We start from the raw sequence: 20,753 nt of genomic DNA on the forward strand, positions 1-20,753 counted from the left end.
CGGCCGGCCGTTGGCAGCACATGTGCTCCAGCTTCCACGGTGCTCCGCCGCATCTCATCGTTAACAAGAATCATAGCAACACCGCCGGCTTTCGTGACAACGGCTCCTTTTTCTATACTGGTGTTCGATCCCCCTGTGTGACAAAGAACGATCTTTCCCCGAACATTAAGCCGGTTCAGAGATCCATCGCTGCAAGTCTTTGCACGCGAGCCGCCTCGAGCCCCTGGGTAAGCTATCGGAAGCAAAACAGAGGTGAATCCAACTGGCTGATAAGAAGATTCGCCGTTAAGTTCTTCTCCGTTTCCCAGCAACACCGTGGCGCGGATTGCTCGGTCCGTTGAATCGGCGCCGACGGTGAGCATCCATGGAGCATCGTTCTCCACAGTCGCCGAAACAGGGCCGGCGTTCCCGGCTGAGCTGCTGACAAAAATCCCTCTTTCAACGGCGGCTAAAGCTCCAATGGCTACAGCGTCGTCATAGAAAGGAATGGCGGCGCCGCCGAGAGAAATAGAGAGAACATCGACGCCGTCAGAGATAGCCTGGTCGATAGCTGCTAACACATCGCTAGCCAAACAACCGTTAGATTGGCATGCTCTGTAAATGGAGAGGTGAGCCGCAGGGGCAATCCCAGCCGCCGTTCCCCGCGCGTTTCCGAGAACGCCGGCGTTTTTCACAAGCCAGCCGGCGGCAATACTAGCGGCATGGGTGCCGTGACCGTCGGAATCAAAAGGCGGGTCCTTTTGGCCATGGATGAAGGATTTAGCTCCGATGATTTTGTTATTGCACATGGCTGGTTTGAATTCGCAATGGCCTTTCCATTTAGTTGGGGGAGGGTGAGAGATCCCGATGTCTTTGAAGGAAGGATGGGTGGGGAAGATACCCGTGTCGAGGATTCCGATGATGGATCCTTTGCCAAAGTTGGCATCTTTCATGAAGCAGCTTTTAGGATGGAGGTTTAAGAAATCGGAGATGTGGGTGGTGTGGAGGGAGAGGAGTCTGTCGGGAATGATGTGGAGGACGCCATTGTTTTGCTCGAGGGAAATGGCTTCGTCGGAGGTGAGCTTTGCGGCGAAGCCGATGATGGCGTTTTGGTAGGAGTAGATGAGGCGGGGCTCGCCGGAGGTTAAGGAAGAGGTGGGGAGGAAGGATTTGTGGTAGTTTAGATGGTCTTCTGCGGTGAAGGGATGGATGGAATTTGGTTTTCGGAGGTGGATGATGTAGGTTTCAAGGCGGGGAGAGGTAATGGTGGAGTTTAAAATGGTTAGGGGAAGAATTTGGCTGTAAGATAGCTTGAAGAAGAAGAAGAAGAAGAGTGGAAGAAGATGGTTCATTTTGAAATTGATGAAAGGTTTGATGTTGGAGGAGAGTTAGGGGTTAGAAGGATATATAAGAGGTTGAAGAAGGGAGGAAGGTTGGCGCCATGAATAAAGCATGGTGCTCAAAAACGCTATTTTGATGCGGTTACCACGCCGGGATTGTTGGCCTGGTCGGAGAGCTCCGGCCTCCGGCCAATCTAGAGTACGGTTTACACTACAGTTTGCTGCTATGAAGATAGAATTTTAAATAAAAATTATCATTAAAAATTACATACATACCCTATAATTCTTATTTAATTACTTTTTTTTTTTTTTTTTGGAAGATTTACACACACACCACCCAATTCTTATGTATTTACATTAACTTCAATTTTTACATATATCTCATCTCATGAAAAAGGTAAATTTTACTTTTTACATAAAGTTAATGATATTTTTGATATAATATACAAGATTTGTCTGGTAATGATGTAAAAAATAAAATTCGAGGGATGGATATGTAAATACACAATAATTGGGTGGTATGTATGTAAATGCCCCTTAAACTTATTATGCTTGGCTTAAATTCTTAACTTCTCAAAAAAATATTTTTATTGCTAATTTTTAAAAAATAAAATATATATTTTCATGCACATATTTGTATTTATGACCTCAAAATTTATAGATATAAGTAAAATTTACATACATATCACAATATTTACATTTCTAACTCCCAAACTTCGATATTTACAATTATTATATTTTGTATCATAAATCTATGCTTGAAAATGTGAGTGATGGTCATCTTTTTTTATGTGATGTTAAAAATTAGAGTGATATGCATGTAAATATGAAAATTCATGTGAATACATATGAAAATATACATTTTCATGATATATATAAATCTCATTTAAATAATAAAAAATTATATAAATAAACATAATATAAATTTCAAAAATATCCTCAAAAGGTCAGATACATAAATAGGGGAAAAAAGACTATCTTAAATTGCAAGAGATGAACAGTGGGGAGAGGAGGAGAAGGTACGCTGCATTACATATAAAACTTTCTATACGACGCAACGAGTATGTTACATTGGATCAAAGCTCGTGCAGACGTTAGAATCCAAAGGGCGATTTACAAACATACCACAAAATTCTACACTGCGCCCCTCATCATACAAAAACAGTATGGGAAATTTACATACATACCACAACATTCTTATGTATTTACATATCAAACACCCAAAATTAGCATTTATATTTATAATACATTAGTTTCATAAACTTATGAGAGAAAAAATATGTTTCAATTTTAAAAAGATAGCGATTGCGTTACTTTTTATATAATGTTAAAAAATTTGAGTGATATTTATGTAAATATAAATGTTAAAGTGCTTGATGTATAAATACAAAAAGAATTGTGTTATGTATGCCAATGTGCCTAAAAATATTATGTATTTATATGTCAACACCTAAATTTTAAGATATATTTGTATAAAACTTTTAAATTTTTAATAATATATAAAATATATCACAATTAACTTATTCAAAGTGAAATACACTTTTGTGCATGTAATGATATTTTGTCAAATTAAATTGTCTATTTTTTTCAAAAAATTGTGGCGATAAGTTATGTTTTACAATCTAAAATTACTAAGTGTGGTGACTACAAAAAAATTATGGTATGATATTTTGAAAATAATAAAAAAAAATTGTGATAACCGCTGTATTTTTTAAAGAGTATTTTTTCTACAATAGCTTCATTGTAGCTACTCCAAAACATAACTTAAAAGCCTATATCAAACTTTAGGTGCTAGTATGCTAGATAGTTAAATATATAAAATTTTTTATATATAAGGAATTGTGAGAGGCTATAAACATATAAGGAATTGCCAAAAGTTATTATATGAGCCTTCAGTTACCTCTAATGTGTCTAACAATTAGAGTATAACCTCCTTAAGACCAATTGTGCCAAAAGGAATTCGAAGCCCCGACCTTAGGGGTTTTATACAATGGATGCCAACTAACAGGCAGGTGTGTGTGTGTGTGCGCACGCGCGCACGGTGTGTGTGTGTGCGCACGCGCGCACGGTGTGTGTGTGTGTGTAAATGTGTGTATGTGAATTCCCTGAAAACAGACGATGCAGCGTACTACGAGACTAATAAATAACCAAAATTGAAGACTCCTGTTCTGCTATTACATTCTAATATAAATATCAAGCAATCTTAAAACAGTTAAATTCTAACAAGTCTCCATCTCCCTTCTCATTGCTCAAATAACCAAAAATTCTCACTATTAATACTACAATAGCATGAGCATATGAGTTTATCAAAATTAACTAACTTGAACTGCAGAAATCGGCTCAGGAGAGAGCACCATGATCTTCCTTCCTCTGAATGATCCCAAGAGCATGCAAACCTGTAATAAAGATAGCAAAATTTTATCTAACAGAGACAGAAAATAGCAACTAACATTTTTATGCACTATAGGGGTTGGGGGTTGGTTATTACAGTTTACTTCAGTTAAATCATTACTTTTTTTTCTTTATTTGGCTAGTTGATACATAAATTTTTCACCCTACTTAGTATCTAACATTAAAAGTAGAATTTTAAGCGTAACATATTGTTCTTTTATACTCCTTGCGGGACGTTTGATATTTTTCCCAGTTCTCTGAGCTTTTACATTTAAACCAATTTATATAGCATAACTTCTTATATTTTATCTTTTCTTGCATATTATTATTCCACCACCAACTATTATTATTTAAAAAAAAAATTCTGTTGATTATCCAAGTACATTTTTTGCTACATATTTAATAGTGTTTGTTACTTTATCCTACATGTCATTTGCTTCATCATGAACATCCCAAATTTTGAAATCTTGAATATTACTCATAAAAATAATTTTATTTAGTCTTTTAAGTTCTCCGTCTAATTTTACGATGATAATTCATAGTATTATTTAATTTATAACTGTTCATTTTCAAATCTACAACTAATAAACGATGTTGGGTACTTAAATCCTCACTTGGAATTACCTTACAATCTTTACAATCTCGACGATCTCTTCTTCTTATAAGAAAATAATCAATTTGTATTTTATTAGATCCATTCTTATAAGTATTAAGATGCTCATATCTTTTCTTAAATAAAGTATTAATAATAACAAAATTATATGCTAAAGAAAAATCTAAAATAGCTCTACCTTCTTCATTAGTCACTCCAAAACCGTAGCCACCATGAATATTTCTAAAATCTTCACCGCTCTACCGACATGTCCATTTAAATCTTCTCCAATAAAAATTCTTTCTTCAAAAGATATCAATTGTATTAAGTCTTCTAAGTCATTCTAGAATTTATCTTTAGACTCTATATCTAAACATACTTGAGGAGCATAAGCACTTATAATTTTACTTATAATTCTTATAATTTTAAAAATCTTAGTATCAATGATAATTTTAAGGGCTATAATTCTATCTTCAACTCTATTAATTTTTATAACAATATCTTTCAAACTCTTATCTATAATTACACCTACACCATTTCTAGTGCGACTCTTACCAGAATACCAAAGTTTAAAACCAAAGTTATCAATCTCCTTGGCCTTTTCTCCAACCCATTTAGTCTCTTGAATACATAAGATATTAATTTTTCTATGAATCATAATATCAACTAATTCCATTAATTTACCATTGATAGTACATATATTCAAAGATCTTATCCTAATATTAATTTCATTAGTTTTACGGATTAATTTCTTTATCCGCATCCGTCCGTAAAGTGGGAACTCTTACTTATTTGACACTACACTCGGGCGCCGGTGTAGCGGCCCCTGCACACTTTTCACTGTACTTATACTTTTCACTGTATTCAGGCTATACAGCGCGTCAATTCCAGGGGACGCCCTAACACTTACACAAAGATCTAAAGGATTCATGTCATGATTTTTTTCGACAAGTTTTACGCTGGTTGTCGACTACCTAACGCAGCCCTCTACTTTTCACATCCGGGCTTGGGATCAACAATGACAATGTTAAATACATGACACCCAAAAATGATCTGGCACGAATCTCGAGACAATCTGTAGGTAGATGACGAAAAGTAAAATGCAACATGAATCTGACCGAGTCTACACGAATCTGTAGGTAGATCATTTTTGGGTGTCATTTATATACATGAGACCCAGAACTGATCTGGCACGGAACTTGAGACAAACTGATTTGGACGACCAAGTGAACGACCGACCTCTCTTTAAAGCAAGGGTAACAATGTAGTTTCATATTATGTCCTCCTATCATCTATAAATAGGAGGATCATTTCATATAAAAGGCTTTTTGGTTCTCCTCTCTTCTTACACAAATATTCAGTGAAATAAAATAGATCTAAGAGTCCCGGGAACATCACATTCGCCCCTACGGGTCAAATCTTCCTCTCTCCCTCTCTTCCTCTCTCCCTCTCTTCCTCTTTGTACCTCAGTCAATACGCCCCATCCCTTGGGCATGATTTAAATGACAAATCTGGGTTCAACGCCGCCATTTTAACTTTAAAAAAACAAAATACACCTTTTTCATACATAGGTAAAATGGTACGCATGTAAAAACTCAAGTTGAAAATTAGATATGTAAATACAAAAGAATTGAGTAATATGTTGCAAACCTCCAAAAAAAAAAACAGAGGGAAATAATTATAGATAGTTTAGCATGAAGGACAGTAAAAAAAACAATGCAGCACTAAGGTCATTTAATCATAAATAATTTCAGTACGAGAGGCCAATTTAACCTGCCAGTTAACACAATGTTTTGGCGTGTAAAATATCTATTAATGACTGAAAATTCTATAATTGGCATTGTTTAGCCCTTGTAAATATGAAACTTCAACATTTTGCAGTAAGTAAATAAATGCTTCTCTCATATTTATTCTCTAATTTTAACAATGACCAAGTCATAATGAGTGTAAAATCGAAATTCTGTTAAAAGAAAAAGGGCGGGCTTGCAAAGAAAATAAAATTAAGACAAAACGAAAACTAGCATCGCTTTCATCAATTATCAGAATTCACAGCACTGAGAGCAGAAGGCAGCTAATCAATCATATATGGGGGCATTTACATACATAACATCAAACTCATATGTTCTTACATATCTGACATCTAAACTTTATTTTTTACATTTCAACCAACCAAATCTTTACATCACATAAAAATATCACTTCTAGTTTTTAAAAGTGAAATTTACATCTTTATGCATAAAAAAAGATGGCATATGTGTCAAAAAAATGAAGTTGAAGTGTTAGATATGTAAATTTTCATAAGAGCTGAGTTTAAAATTTTTCATGTCCTCATTCTCTATAAACAAGCCAAGGCAACAAACAGACAAAAAATAATCATATTCCTCAAAGGAGAATGCAGTAGAAATAGCAAGCATTTGATATCTAGAAGGTCTAATTCTTATGTATTTATATTTCTAACATCTAAAATTCAATTTTCACATGCATGCCGCCTTATCAATGCATGGAAAAGTGTATTTCACATTTAAAAATTTTAAATAGTTTAATTTTTTATGTCATAGGAAAGCTTTGGGTGGCATAAAAATAAAAAAGTACAGTTTAGGTGTTAGATATGTAAATAAATAAAAATTTGGTGGTATGTGCGTTAATGCACCTATCTGAATGAAGTTAAAAAGGAATGAAAATGGTGGGAAAATCTGAAGTTAAAAACTGCATATTAATTACTTCACTTCCCAGTTCATAGGGACCAATCACACCATTAATAGACATATAGGAAGGCAGCTGTTCGGAGCTACAAGCTACGTGAAGAGTACATCGCTACACCATTGGCTTAAAACAATCAAAAGGGACACCTTAATAAGCCATCTCCTTGAGAAATGGCATATCATAGGGACCTTCAAATCGGGGTGTAAACGAGTTGAATCGAGCTCGAGCCACCCTCGAATTGAGCTTGATTTTGATTAATTAATCAAGTTTGAGTTTGTGCTCAAGCTTAATTCTATGAGTTCAAACCAGCTTGTTTATTATGAAAGAGAGTAAATAATAAATATAGTTTGAGTATATTTATTAAATATTTTTTAAACGAGCCGACTGACAAGCTAATAAATCGAGTCGGTGCTCGCCTGAGCTTCACTTTTAAGTTCGTTGACAGCTCAGCTCACTAGACATTTATTGAGCCAAGCTCAAGTTGGCTCGCTAGTAAACTTGGCTTAGTTACACCCCTACCATCAAACGAAGACCCCCTCACCTTCCATCCACTCACAAAAACAAAATCATCCAATTAATTTGATCAAAGCAAAGATAACATCAAATTTAATGCAAGAAGATATTTTTCATTCATTTGGTTTGAAGTTTTATTACTATTATAATTCCAATTAATTTCTTTCTCCTGCGTTCAACTTCTTTGCTACTGCATCACTTAAATTCCAAGCTTAGCCTAAATTGTTCCCAATATTTAAAGCAAGAATCAAACCTAACTTCACCAAATAGCACTTTAAATTATACTGAAAATTTATTCAGTTTTGCCAATAAACAATCTAGTCCTCTTCTTGATCTAGAGTTAAAAGAGGATCTATGATGCAACAACACTCCTAATTAAGGAGACGTGCAGTGTCGGACATGCGCCAGACACATGTTAGACACACCCTGAACACATATCAAACAAAACCCCGATGTGTTTGATTTAAATAATATTAAAAAAAAAAGAAACTATTTAAGTAATATTAAAAAAGGGACACGTGTGTCCCTTTTTTAGTGAATTAAAATTCAAAAAACATATATGATAGATGTTTTATAATTAAAATTAAAAAAAGTAATTTATATTTTATTTAAAATTTAAACCTATTAAATCGAACATTAATATCAATTAATATTAAACAAAAATTTTGTGAAAGTTAATGTAATTAATTTTTTTATTTTCTCGTGTATTATTCTTAATGCTTCATTTATTTAATTTTTATATATTTTTTAATAATTTTTATTGTAATGGTGTGACCGTGTTCTGTATTTTTAATAATAAAAGTGTCTTGTGTCTTTGTCGTGTCCGTGTCATCGTATCCGTATCCATATCCATGCAACATAGAAGAGAATTGTTGCGTCCGAATTTAGTATCAAAAGCATCCTATTTGAGAGCTTGCCAATGAAAATTCAACTTAATACTAAATCAGCAGCCCTCTTCAGTCTAAACCCTAAACTAATCTACACATCACTCACTATCCTCCAAATTTCCAGAAAGATCCCAAAAAATTCCCTTTTACATGCTCTCTGCTAAGAAAAGCCTCAGTCCTCAATTTATGTTGAATGAATCATGGTCAGCATGCTTGGCGCGAGGCTCTAACACAACATGAAGAAAATTTAGTACGATTTATATACATAACAATCAATTATTATGTATTTACATATCTAACACCTAAACTTCAATTTTTACATATATGTCACCTTATCTATACATGAAAAGATGCATTTCACAGTTAAAAGTTAAAGTAATAGGAAATATCCAATAAAAGAAAACACAATTAGTAAAATATAGTTTAAGAGAAGAAAATAAATTCCTTCCTAACTAAGCATGATGACGAGCATTTTCCTATACTTTTGAAGTGATATGGAAATTTTGGGTACCATAAATATAAAAAACAAAGTTTAGGCGTTAGATATGTAAATATATAAGAATTGGGTAGTATGTATGCAAATGCCCAAAGAAGACTTCTAAGAGATACTATAGAGAGAGTTGTGAAAGAAGTAATAAAATTTAAAACAATTTTTTATCGCTTACACACAAACAGAGATGGGTCTAACAACTTTCACAATTTTCTAAAATGTGCTCTAACTTTAGGCAACAAAATAGGTCCTAAGCTATGTTCATATAGTGATTGGATGATGCCTAGACCAATAATGTGGTAGGAGCCTGAAATTGATGGTCATCTTGCTTAATCCTTTTACAGCCTTGTAATTCTAAAGTTTCAATTCTAATTTTTTGATTTTATTTGATCAGAAAATTTCATTAAAAAGTTGGAAGATTTACATACATACCACTCAATCCCTTTCTATTTATATATCTAACACCTAAACTTCAAATTTTACCTACATGCATGAAAAGGTGTATTTCACTTATGGTATTTTCATGTGATATGACAGATTTGGGTAGCATAAATGTAACAAATAAAGTTTAGGCGTTAGATATGTAAATACATAAGAATTGGGGGGTATGTATATAAATGCCCCAAAAAAGTAACATATGACATAGAAAAGGCTTATATATGTGTTTATGTAAAACTACTTGACAATACAGAGATAAAATCATGATTATAAAATTTATGTCAGATATCACCAAATAAATTGTAGTGTGCAGTCTCTGCTCTTGTTGTTTACCAGATGATCCAGAAGAACAACTCAATCCTTCAGAATTTCACTGAGAGGGTTTTCCACCACCAGACCACCATTTGGGGTCGGTGAGACCGGCGCATCACCCATAGGAGTTTTCGTCAAAGATTTTGAAATGACGCCCTGCAGCTCCAAGGCCTCCAATGCAGCCTTTTCCTTAGCTATCTTCGCTCTCACTACGACATCTTCCTACAATTGAACAACTTTTTATTGAACCAGCATCCAGATATGAAAATGAGAACATAAATTTTAGACAGTTTCACAGCTGAAATGAAGATTTTTATTCAATAAGAGTACATGTGCCCAAATTTTGCATTATCAAGGATATAGAAAACTCTCAGTTTATATTTTATTTTCCATTTTTGTTTAGATTCTTTGAATATTTATTTGTAATTAACGCAGACAGATTCACATCCGAGCCATAAACATTTTAGAAATGTGTCAAAATAGTTCCCTGACTCTTTGTATGGCGTCAATTTTGCCCTAGAGTTTATAAAAATACCAATTTAGTCCCATATTTTTTAAATATGGGCTGAAATAGTCACAGGGAATGACAATTTTAGCCTCAATTAAAAGATTAGGGAATGACAATTCCTACGCATACACTTTTTTTTTTTAATATTTACATTCATAACACTCAAATCTTTTAAATCATAATAAAGAATACCACTGCGATTAACACTTAAGAAGTGAAATATACTTTTGAATCTTTCATTCCACATAAAAAATAACACTGTGACTAATTTCTAAAAATGAATACACCTTTCCATGTATGGATAAAGTGCTATAAATGTAAAAAGCAAAATTTAAGTGTTAGGTAAGTAAATACAAAAGGATTTCGTGGTATATTTGAATAGCTTGCGTAAAAAAATATATAGCACTAAAATGAATGACATCACACGTCTCAATATGTCAGGAACAAAGGAGGGCCAAAAGAAGTTCGAGTCACCTGAAAATCTTGTACTTGTTTTTGCTGCTCAGCTTGCCATTGACCGAAGACACCTAAGACCTCACCAACAGCAGAAACCAACCGTTCATTAAGTGCCTCTGCAAAAGCTTTTCCCAAAAAGAATGCATCCAGAACAGCTTTACTGTCATTATCACCTATCCAACCGTCAAATCTTATCGATCAGTATGAACGCACTTGTGATTTATCTCACAAATATTATGATTATCTGATTTAAAATTTACTAATCTAATTACTCCACATGACTTAATTTATGAGGATAAAGTAATCATATTGTTTTAGATAATAAAATATCATGTTTTAATAGATGTTTCAAATCCTGATATGTTAGTGAATCACACCTGAAAAATATAGGGTAAGATACAAGTGAGAGAACTGAACAGTAATGAACAATAATTCGTAACAAGCGTGTAAAATTTTATTCATAGAACGATCCCTATATATAGAGAAAAGAGGAGTACAATATATAAAGTTACACTTATGCCTCTGCTTTGGTGAGCGTTGTACAAATTATTATAGGAATTTTACATATGTGGGCCCAGAGCATGGTTATTCTAAGGTCGAGTGATTGAGCTAGAGAGCCCTTAATAAGTGATGTCAGTCGACTAAACCAGAGAAGTCAGACGGTTGGCTTGTTAGACTTAATGTTGCCGGTTGGTTGAACTTTTACTGGCAAAGGGTCGGCGAGATGGCCTCGGTTGGCTCTGGCCGAACTGATCAGCTGATCAAATCTAATCGCCGACCCTCGATCCTTGACAAGGAAATCTTGTTGGCAGGACAGACCTAGGCTATCAAGTAAAGGGTGCCTCACTATAATCTGATAGATAGACGCCCTTAGAAGAAGAGGTCTTAAGGGATGGCTAAGACTCGTCTCTTTGTTTCTTGATGATGTTCAAGGAGGCTATTAGACATCTTCGATAGAATTGTAGGACCTGAGGGGTTAGTTTGGTCATGGGGAATGGTTTATGTTTCCTTACAATCCGCTTTCGGTCGAACACCCAGCTTAGAATCGTTCGGTTGCCTTTGTTAATCTTGCTCTTGATGTTTTCGATCAAACAATTGAACTTTCAAGTCTCCTATCAGTGGGTCTTCCTTTGACACGTCATGTCATGTCTGCGCCATCAGATTTCCTCAAGATTTATGCTAGCACTTTTTCATATACAAATTTAGTTATCTGATTTTCTTACTTCTTGAAAGCGTGTTGCAATAAAAACAAGAAAATTTAATGTAAAAGAAAATTTTTATTTATGATAATTCAATTATTCAATAACTAAACTCTCTGAGTTTATGTGGCCTGTGTTTCTATGAATAGGGCGTGGGAGGGTTGATGTTTCCCATTTCCTTCCCATCTTCCCATTGCTTTGGGATGCCTGAACCTCGAGCATTTCCATGGTGAACGGAGCGGCGATTGGATCCAAGGCCTTTGAAAGGGCTGCCTACTTGAAGGCTTTCGGTGAGATGAAGTTGAAGCCTCAATCGGAAGGAGAGAAGAAGAAAAATGTTGTGTCGAAGAAGACGAAGAAGCTTGATCAAGAGGACCAGGTGGGATCATCTGATTCGCTCATTGATTATCAGCGAGAAGAGGCTTGAGCAGAGGACAGAAGACAGAGGTCAGAGGTCGACTGATTGATCCTCGTGGTAAGTCGTTGGCTCCTCCTACCAAGCCATCGGCCCCTCCTACCAAGTCGTCGATTTTGTTTCCCACTGAAGCTCAGACCACGCCCATTGATCAGACCAAACAAGAAGCGACTGGCATGGTGGTGCCCCCATGGGTGCAAGGGACGGCTGATGCTCCGTCGCCAACCGTGGTGTGTTGGTGAGGGCGGGGTATTTTTACCCCGTTCGAGTGGGCCTTAGAATGTGAAATTTTGATCTTAGTTGTTTAATTTTTAATTTTCCTGAAATTCTTATTTATGATGTCTTTTGGTCCAGCCCACCTTGGTATGGAGATCATGACGGTTGATTCCCTCTCAACAGATCTTAGCGCAGATCCGACAAGAGTTAGTCGCACCAGCTGTTGTGGATCAAAGATCAGCTGGAGACAACCGGCTCCCAGGCGAGAACAAAGGGACTAACCATCCGAGCGGCGTAGGGGAGGATGTTGGAGAGGCGACTAGCAGATGCCATATTACCCCAGGGTCGCTAGCGCAATACTCGCGAGATAAAGAGGCTTCCCTCGCCGAGGCAATAGGGTTTCACCAAGTCAAAGAGATGTGCGGGTTGTTGGCCCGCATTAAGAAGGTCGATCAAATGGAGCAAGAAAATGGTCACCATCTGAAGAGAGATGACCGCCCTTTGCGCGGAGCAATTGGGTCCAATCAAAGATCTGTTAGGTAGACTGCTTTAGGTCAAGGGTGAGGTTTTGTACAAAAAGTTTTTTCAGGGAGGGTTTGTTTCAACTGAAACGGTGAAAGATATTCTTGTAAAGTATTTTCGCTCAAAGTAGCCTCCGAGCGATAATTTGCAATCTTTATTTTATGATATAAAAATTTATTTTATTTTGTCTTGAGATGTGTCAACATGACTCCTTATCAAGGCGATTTTGGGTGGCAAATGACACTTTTTCCCCTATGACGAATTAGCTTCCTTCCTCGCCCTATAAATCGGTCCCAGGTTCTCACATGACTATTCCATTCTCTGCTTTGGTTTTCTTCTTTTCCCCAAGATTTATGTCCCTTTATGTTTTCTCCAAATGGCTCCCAAGTTCTCTAAAAAAACTCTTCGGCTTGATTTTGGCAACCGAGATGTCCACCATGACTACAAACCAAGTGGAGCTCCTTCAAGAAACCTGTGCTTATGAACCAACCATCCAATTCCAAGCGGTAGCAAGTCATGACAGAGCGACATACAATTACAGGTTAGATCTCGTGTTCTATCAAAGATCAGTTCAAGTATTGTCTTCGGTTACCATGTGTCAAGAGCTTTGACTGATTTTTAAGCAGTATGGCGTTATTCCAGCTCAAGTACTGTCGAACTACATAGTGGTGATAATGACGTACATAAATTTTTATTGGTGGATGGAGATTCGTCGATCGACTAACCATTCAACCATATGTTCACATTTTGGGTTGGTTGGGATGGATAAATGCAATTATCAGTCAGCTTGGGCTAGAGACAAAATAAAAGACTGAAAAACGTGTTTTATAGTTGACGCATGCATCAGTAGTTGGGAGATTCGCATCCTTCTGTCAGAAGGTGCTGTGAAGAAGCTGAAATCCTTGCCTGGACACCTTAAGAGTCTACGGAGCGATGATTGAGGCCAACACCTATCGGCTTTACAGTACATTGAATAACAAGTATTTAATCAAGTACCGTGAATTTGTGATCAAATAAATGTGGGTCGATGACAAAAATATTTTGGGCAACCACAAATGCCCAGGAAATCGCACGAGAGAAAGAGGTTATCACCCGTGCTACTAGGAAGAAGCCTCGAGGGAAGTCTGCCCTCTCCCAAGCTGTGATGGCGAGTGCCCGCGCCCGCCTCAAAGTTGAAGTTATTGTCGAAAGATCGATGTTTGGGATTGTTTCCGTCAAACCCAAGAACAAAGGTGTAGAGTTTTTAGTTTTTGCCTCTCAAACCACTTTAGTTGTCTGATAAGTTTCTACTAGTGACTTGACCATCATTGAAAGGAAAGTTAAACCCTCTCTGTTAGGTGTTAGTACTCAAGGGCATGTCGCAAAGAGTCCCGAAAGATGTTAACCAAACGTCACCGAGCACACTGACGTCTGGCAAAGTTGAGGAGAAAGAAAAAAGCCTCAAGAGAGAAAACAGAGGCAGGATCGACTACCCCTCGACCATTCGGTTCATCATTCATCGATTTAAAGGCAAGGGGTGAAGCAAGATAGTCATCCCCTATCACCTAAACTGAAACCGGATTCAAGTATGAGCCTGAGCTAGCGTCCGTGCTAGCTCCACGTGAAGAAGAAGTACCCCACCGAGAGGGAAAGACTCCCACAAAGAGGAAAAGGCTCCACGTGAAGAAGAAGTACCCCACCGAGAGGGAAAGGCTCCCACCATCAGTCCAAGTACTATGCCATTTCCTTTTTCCCTTAAGAAGCAAAAGGATTCTCTTCTAGAGTGAATTCCTTCACAGAATGAGGATGCGAAGGAATGGACCAGTTTGGACGAGCAATATGCCATGATTGACACCAAGATGCATTGGCATTTTGATTCCTCGATCATAGATTATCCTTCGGTTCTTGTCGAGATCATCTGGTCCCAAGCTTTTGCAATGTCCTTGAGGAAGTTGGAACGCTCGGAGCATTATACTCTAACCTATCGGCAAAACTTGATGGTGTGGCAAGCCTCACACCTTCAATCCATGACCTTCGATCAAGCGGAGGGAAAATGGGTCGCAGCGAAAGATAAGTCAAAGCATCTGACACCAGGGCCAGGGTTGGGGAAAAATGAGACGAGGTGGGAGCTTGTTGTAACCGATAAACAGTCTGAGATGCTTGATCATTCTGAAAGATTGTGGGCCCTTCAAAAAGAAAATTAGTCTTTGAAGGATGCAATGGCTTCGATAATGGCTGAGGAGCATTTCGGTGGGCTCGCTCGGCAATTGCAAATTGGCATTGCTTAGCGGTTCATGAAGTATAACCTTGTCAACCCGAAGTGGTCAGGCCTTCGAAAGTTTGCAATGTTCCTCTCTCTCTGTCTTAGAGGAGGATGAAGAGGCTCAAGGTCCTCCGGGAAAAGAAGAGGAAGAGAAAGGCGCCAAGGGAAGAGGGGAAGAGTGTCATCGAAGACGATGGGAGATCCTCAAATGCTTGATGCTTTTCATTTTCCTACACTTGAATTTTTCTTTAAGCATTTTAAAAAGCAAATATTTTTATAAAGAAAATTTAGTAACTTTTCCCCAAAGAAATGAATGTAATTTTTATTGGTTGGTCGATACATTTGTCTCACAATTTTTTCCTTATTATGTTTTCTCGAGCAATGTATGTATCAGTCGATCATTAGTTTTTTAGATATTGCCTTTAGTCGGCTCTAGTGTGTTTACTGCCCGGCACAAGACTAACACTTCTTGTGTCATATTTGCTTGGTCAGGTCATCGCCATAGATCGGTTGCATCTTTCGCAAAGGTTATTTACATACATACACCCAATTCCTACGTGTTTGAATATCTAACACCTTAATTCTATTTTATACATTCAAACCACCCAAATCTTTCATATCACAACAAAAATACCACTATATTAATTTTTAAAAAGTAAAATACATCTTTTCATGTATAGGTAACGTGCATATGTCAAAATTGAAGTTTAGGTATTAGATATGTAAATACATAGGAATTGAGTGGAATGTATGTAAACCCTAAACAATAAACAAATAAGGAAGGGAGCCAGGTCAATGTTTTTGTCATTTTTATTTTCTTATTTTTTATTTTTCTATGTTTTAGGTTTGTTTTCTCACAAATTATGTTTGCATTAAATAAAAATGTTATACATTTTAAGGAAATTTGAGCAAATTTAATTATTTTTAAGTTAATAAAAGAAACTATCTTAATTTTAAACTAATTTTTAATTTTGTTTTATTTTATTTAAATTATATTTTTAGTTGTGGCTTATATTGAGTGTTAAGTCAATATCAACCTTTAAAGGAGCATCTTAATGATGTTCATGAGTTTTAAAAGGAATTATTTTTCATTTTTTAACATCTTTAATTAGTTATTTAATTTTTTTAGTTGATCATATAAAAATTAAGTTAATTTTAAATTAATTTTTAATCATATTTTATTCAAATTAAATTATATTGTTATTTATAATTTATATTGGGTTTTTAATTATCCTTTATTTAGTATTTTAATATATTAATAATAATTTATATTTCTTATATATTTTAAAATATATGATTTTTAAATAATATTATAAAGACAAATATGTGTCCCATGTGCATTCAAATAAATTCATAATTCTTACAAAGAATGGATTTAAAATTTACTATATAATTTTCATATTATAAAATTTAATGAAATGATTATAGTATTGATAATAAAATAATTATACAATTGTTTCAAGTAATATTCTTTTTTAATATCTTTTTTACAATATATTTTATCATTTTTATTTTAAAGTTAAAAAAAATGCAAAACCATCAATATCAGTCTAATGTCTCCATAAAAATGATTGACTTTAATTTTAAAGTGATTCATTTGTGCACCCATTAAAAAAAAATTATGGCTCCACCCCTGCCTATGATGCTCTATTATGACAACAAATCAGGTATCAATATTGTACATTTTCTGATGCAACATATGTACAAAACATATTGATGTTTATAAATACTTTATAAAAGGTGAAACTAGATGATGCTCTCATATGTACTCCACATTTAACCACAAGCAAATAAGTAATTGATATTCTCAGTAAAGTGTTATCAGTGTTATTTTCAAAAATTATTTGGCAAAGCTTGGAATGGATAACAGTCATTTTTTTGCATGAGGGGAAATCCGAAATGTGTATATAATTTTCTGATAAGACTTTCATCCAATTTTCTTTCCCTCCCGCAACCACCTCATCGATCATTAATTTGTGACTACTAGAATTATTCTACGATAACATTATTCTACTAAATCATCAATCCATGGACAATTACAATTGTTATGTAATTATTATTCCCTAATTTTGTAAATTTCCTATTATGAGATCTCATAGGATCACATATATATTCCACAAATATTAGAACGAAATTCTAAATCAATTCTCTTCAATAGTCCAATTCCAATCAATCTCATCTATTTATCGAGTGTTCGGTTCAAAATGAATGAGATATTTAGCAAAACTTCTACTTAACCATGATATGATGGAGGCAATGAATGGTCTCAAGGCACCTTGAAGAATATTAGTGGTGCTAAATCCCACATGGAAGAGGCATTCTCAATTCTGAGAGCAAAAACTTAATCCAAACTTCTATGATTTTTTTTCCTCCATCTTTTAATATTATTTCACAATATTTTTTCTTTACATATATGCTAATCCTTTGTAGTATAAGAATTGAACGTGTTTAACCAATTTAAATATTGAAAAGTTCTCTAGTTAAATATTTGTTATAATCTTAGAATGGATGAATTTATCACAAAGAAATTTTCTATGATCTTGTATGAAATTATTAGCAAAAATATAATGTCTGGTAGTTCTATGCCATTGTTAATTCAAAATCCTTGGTTCTGGATAAATTATCTATTTCATATTATTAAATACAACTAAGAAAAATGGGCTGTAATTTAACTAACCGAACCAAAAATGTAGTGAAATTCATCATTTGCTCACTTTTAGTAGTTAAACGTTTCATTTAGGATTCCAAAATCCTATCAGAAGTTTCAAGTTAGTAGATTAATTAGTAACAGCATTTGTGTCACAATGACTAGAAGAAAATCCATTATAAATTTGGAGATGAATTTGAAACTGAAGCATGATCTTTTCTGATATACTTCTAATTCAGATCTCTTATGAATAAATCATACAATGCGCACACAAAATTTTAGAGGTCGTGAACTCTTAATTTTAACTACTCGTTGCTTTCCATTAATACTACAATAAAAAACAAACTAAGTTAGGCAAATAGACTTTATTAAAAATGCATAGAGATTCAAAACAAATAAAGTCATACAATAAGTAAAATTCACGCGTCATTAAAAACCAGATAAAATTGACTAAGATAAAATCAATCACATGTGAAATTCAATAATAAAATTTACAGGAATAAATAAAAATTTTAATCAAAAAAGTCTCCAAACACAAAATATCATATCTCATGCTTGCATAAGAAGCTTATATCTTGAAATTCCTCACTTGATCAAAAAGTTCACTTAAGGAGACAACTAATAACAAATCCAACTAGAATCTTGTTTAATAAAATAAATTGTCTTTAATACAAGTCTGAGTGATGCAACACAAAGAAATTTGGTCTAGATTATTTCAAGACAGTTCAAACATTTGAATTACTTTAAGATTAGTTTTAGTTTTTATTTAGATTAGTTATTATAATTATACTTATTTCAATTTAGATGATATGATTATTAGGAGTTATCAAAATTTTAAAATGATAATTGAATTGATATGATATAATATTATCTTATAACCCTATTTCTGTAAATAGAAATTTAAGAATTTAATTTGAATAGCAGAATGATGAATCAGAATTATAAGATATTCTCCATTATCCCGCATGAATGCCCGCACATCATACCATAAATTGCACACACTCTTCTTCCCATCTGTCTGCATCATTCCCATCAACCCACTACAATTTGGCGCTCTAATGCTCAAAAGCCTTATAAATAGAGTGGGAAAATTTTGGTTTCGTCTCAATGACACAATAGTGGAGAATGAACCCTAATCCAAGTGTAGCAGCTCCTCTAGTTATCCTCCACTCATAGATCATAAGAATTCCTTAGGCTTAAGCGGCCACTCTACGGCATTAGAAAATGAACCGATCCTTGGCCGTCATTTTCATTTAAACCTTCAGAACAGTCGAGCAGTTCGTGTTTAGATTTCACAATGGATATCTAAAATTTTGAAATCCCCAATTATGTCCGAGACCAACACGATTGGTTGAATACTGAGCAAGTCAAATTTTTAAAAACTGAACGAAGACGAACGAGCATCTGAGAAGAAACCCTGAAAGTTTCTGATTAAATTACAAAGAATTACCTGATGGGAATGTCTGATTTCCTCCGCTGCTTCGGCATCGAAACATGCGTTGTCGTCGGTTTGAGTCTCCGCCCAGACGAAGTAGGGCCTGTGGAGAATGACGCCGGTCTGCGGCGGCGGGGAAGTGGCAGCGATCAGTTGTTGGGGTTGAAGAGTAGGTGAAAGGAGAGCTCGAAATCCCTATCATCCTCGCAGAGGATTTCCGAGCAGCAAAAGATTTTTCTTTGGTCGGATTTTATTTCACTTTTGGTGAATTTACATGCATACCCGACAATTTTATGTATTTAGAAATTGGAGGTCCAATATGTAATGTTCCCTCTTCTATTATTTGAAATCTTACAAATTTAAAGTACACTGTTTTGTATAAAGTGACACCGCTGTCATCATTCGGAGTTGTACGTCACCACCAATATTTGTTTGTATATCATCACTGCAACCTGCATGCCCATCTTCAACGAGCATCACCAATCAGCTGCCACAAGTTATCATTTACTATCGATCGCCAACGCTGTCCAACACTATCTTTTATCATAAGTATCTAGTCACCTTTAATGTGATTATTTACATTGTATTCATTTTCCTTTAAATAATTAAATATTTATATATATAATCCCACATTTATTTTATATAGAATCAAAGGATACTAAAATATTTTAAGTAACTTTTATATTATATTCCTTTAAAATTTCATTTATTATTTAGCAAAACTAAATAGCTCGTAAATGGGCTCCATATGAAGCATGTAAATAATTTCTTATCATCTTTAGTTTTATTTTCTTAAAATGTTTTAATATTTATCCTTGAAATTTATTGCCGCTATAACATTTTCATATATAATAATACTAAATTTTAAGGTAATCAAAATCCAAATGAAGGGTTCATGGCTTAACTACAAACTCATCGAGAGCATTTAATTAATTTTTTTAATTAAGAAAAATATATCTTTTTGGGTGAATAAGATCAATTTAAATTGAGGATGATTTACATACATACCACTCAATTCTTATGAATTTGCATATCTAACATTTCAATTTTTTTTTAGATAATACGTGAAAATTTTATATTTTATTTTATTTTGAGTAAAAAATATGATATATACATGCAACCAGATTCCTATGCATCACATATCGAACGTCTGAACTTCGATTTTTAAGTTTAGGCCACCCCATTTATAGCTAAATCTTAGGGATGAGTGGCCCGCACGTAAAAATCGATGTTTAGGAGTTTGATATGTGAAGAAATGGAAATCCGGCGGCATGTATGTGAAAGCGAACACACTCAAGGCATAAAAAGTTGTGTAGATAGAATCAAGAGAGAGTGTGTAATTAAGAATCACAGAAATGTGTGATCTTTATTTATGGTACAAATCCCCTATTTATAGAGATAGACCTTAATCTTACAAAATTACAAGTCAAGTACATTTATCATCAGCTTTCAGAGTGGCTACTTAGTA

The 20,753-nt window shown here is 34.8% G+C and overlaps 2 protein-coding genes across 2 annotated transcripts in view; both read right to left on the reverse strand.

Annotated features, from left to right (window-relative positions):
- The window catches only part of LOC110027728 (subtilisin-like protease SBT1.5), a gene marked incomplete in the record, with an annotated part of 2,679 nt that extends 1,190 nt beyond the window's left edge, over positions 1-1,489 (reverse strand). Inside the window, 1 exon segment of the mRNA XM_020729268.1 lies at positions 5-1,489. Within this exon segment, the coding sequence (XP_020584927.1) occupies positions 5-1,331 (1,327 nt within the window).
- A 2,031-nt stretch (positions 1,490-3,520) lies between these two features.
- On the reverse strand, positions 3,521-19,548 carry LOC110027710 (uncharacterized protein At4g13200, chloroplastic). The gene is made up of 4 exons (XM_020729238.1): positions 19,301-19,548; positions 10,628-10,782; positions 9,667-9,867; positions 3,521-3,715 (listed from the first exon to the last, which is right to left on the reverse strand). Exons 1-3 carry the CDS (start codon positions 19,485-19,487, stop codon positions 9,688-9,690), a joined length of 522 nt encoding a protein of 173 aa, XP_020584897.1. The 5' UTR covers positions 19,488-19,548; the 3' UTR covers positions 3,521-3,715; positions 9,667-9,687.
- Positions 19,549-20,753: the final 1,205 nt, after the last annotated feature.

Source organism: Phalaenopsis equestris, unplaced genomic scaffold (assembly GCF_001263595.1).
Source record: "Phalaenopsis equestris unplaced genomic scaffold, ASM126359v1 Scaffold000436, whole genome shotgun sequence".
Taxonomy (NCBI): Eukaryota; Viridiplantae; Streptophyta; class Magnoliopsida; order Asparagales; family Orchidaceae; genus Phalaenopsis; species Phalaenopsis equestris.

Bases quoted from the DNA above. Each gene is read 5' to 3' on its own strand.
- LOC110027710 (XM_020729238.1), bottom strand. From the start codon at position 19,487: ATGATAGGGATTTCGAGCTCTCCTTTCACCTACTCTTCAACCCCAACA. The intron at 10,783-19,300 runs GTAATTCTTTGT...ACGGTTGGATAG, and splicing joins AAATCAGACATTCCCATCAG to GTGATAATGACAGTAAAGCT. The intron at 9,868-10,627 runs GTGACTCGAACT...GTTCAATTGTAG, and splicing joins AACAAGTACAAGATTTTCAG to GAAGATGTCGTAGTGAGAGC.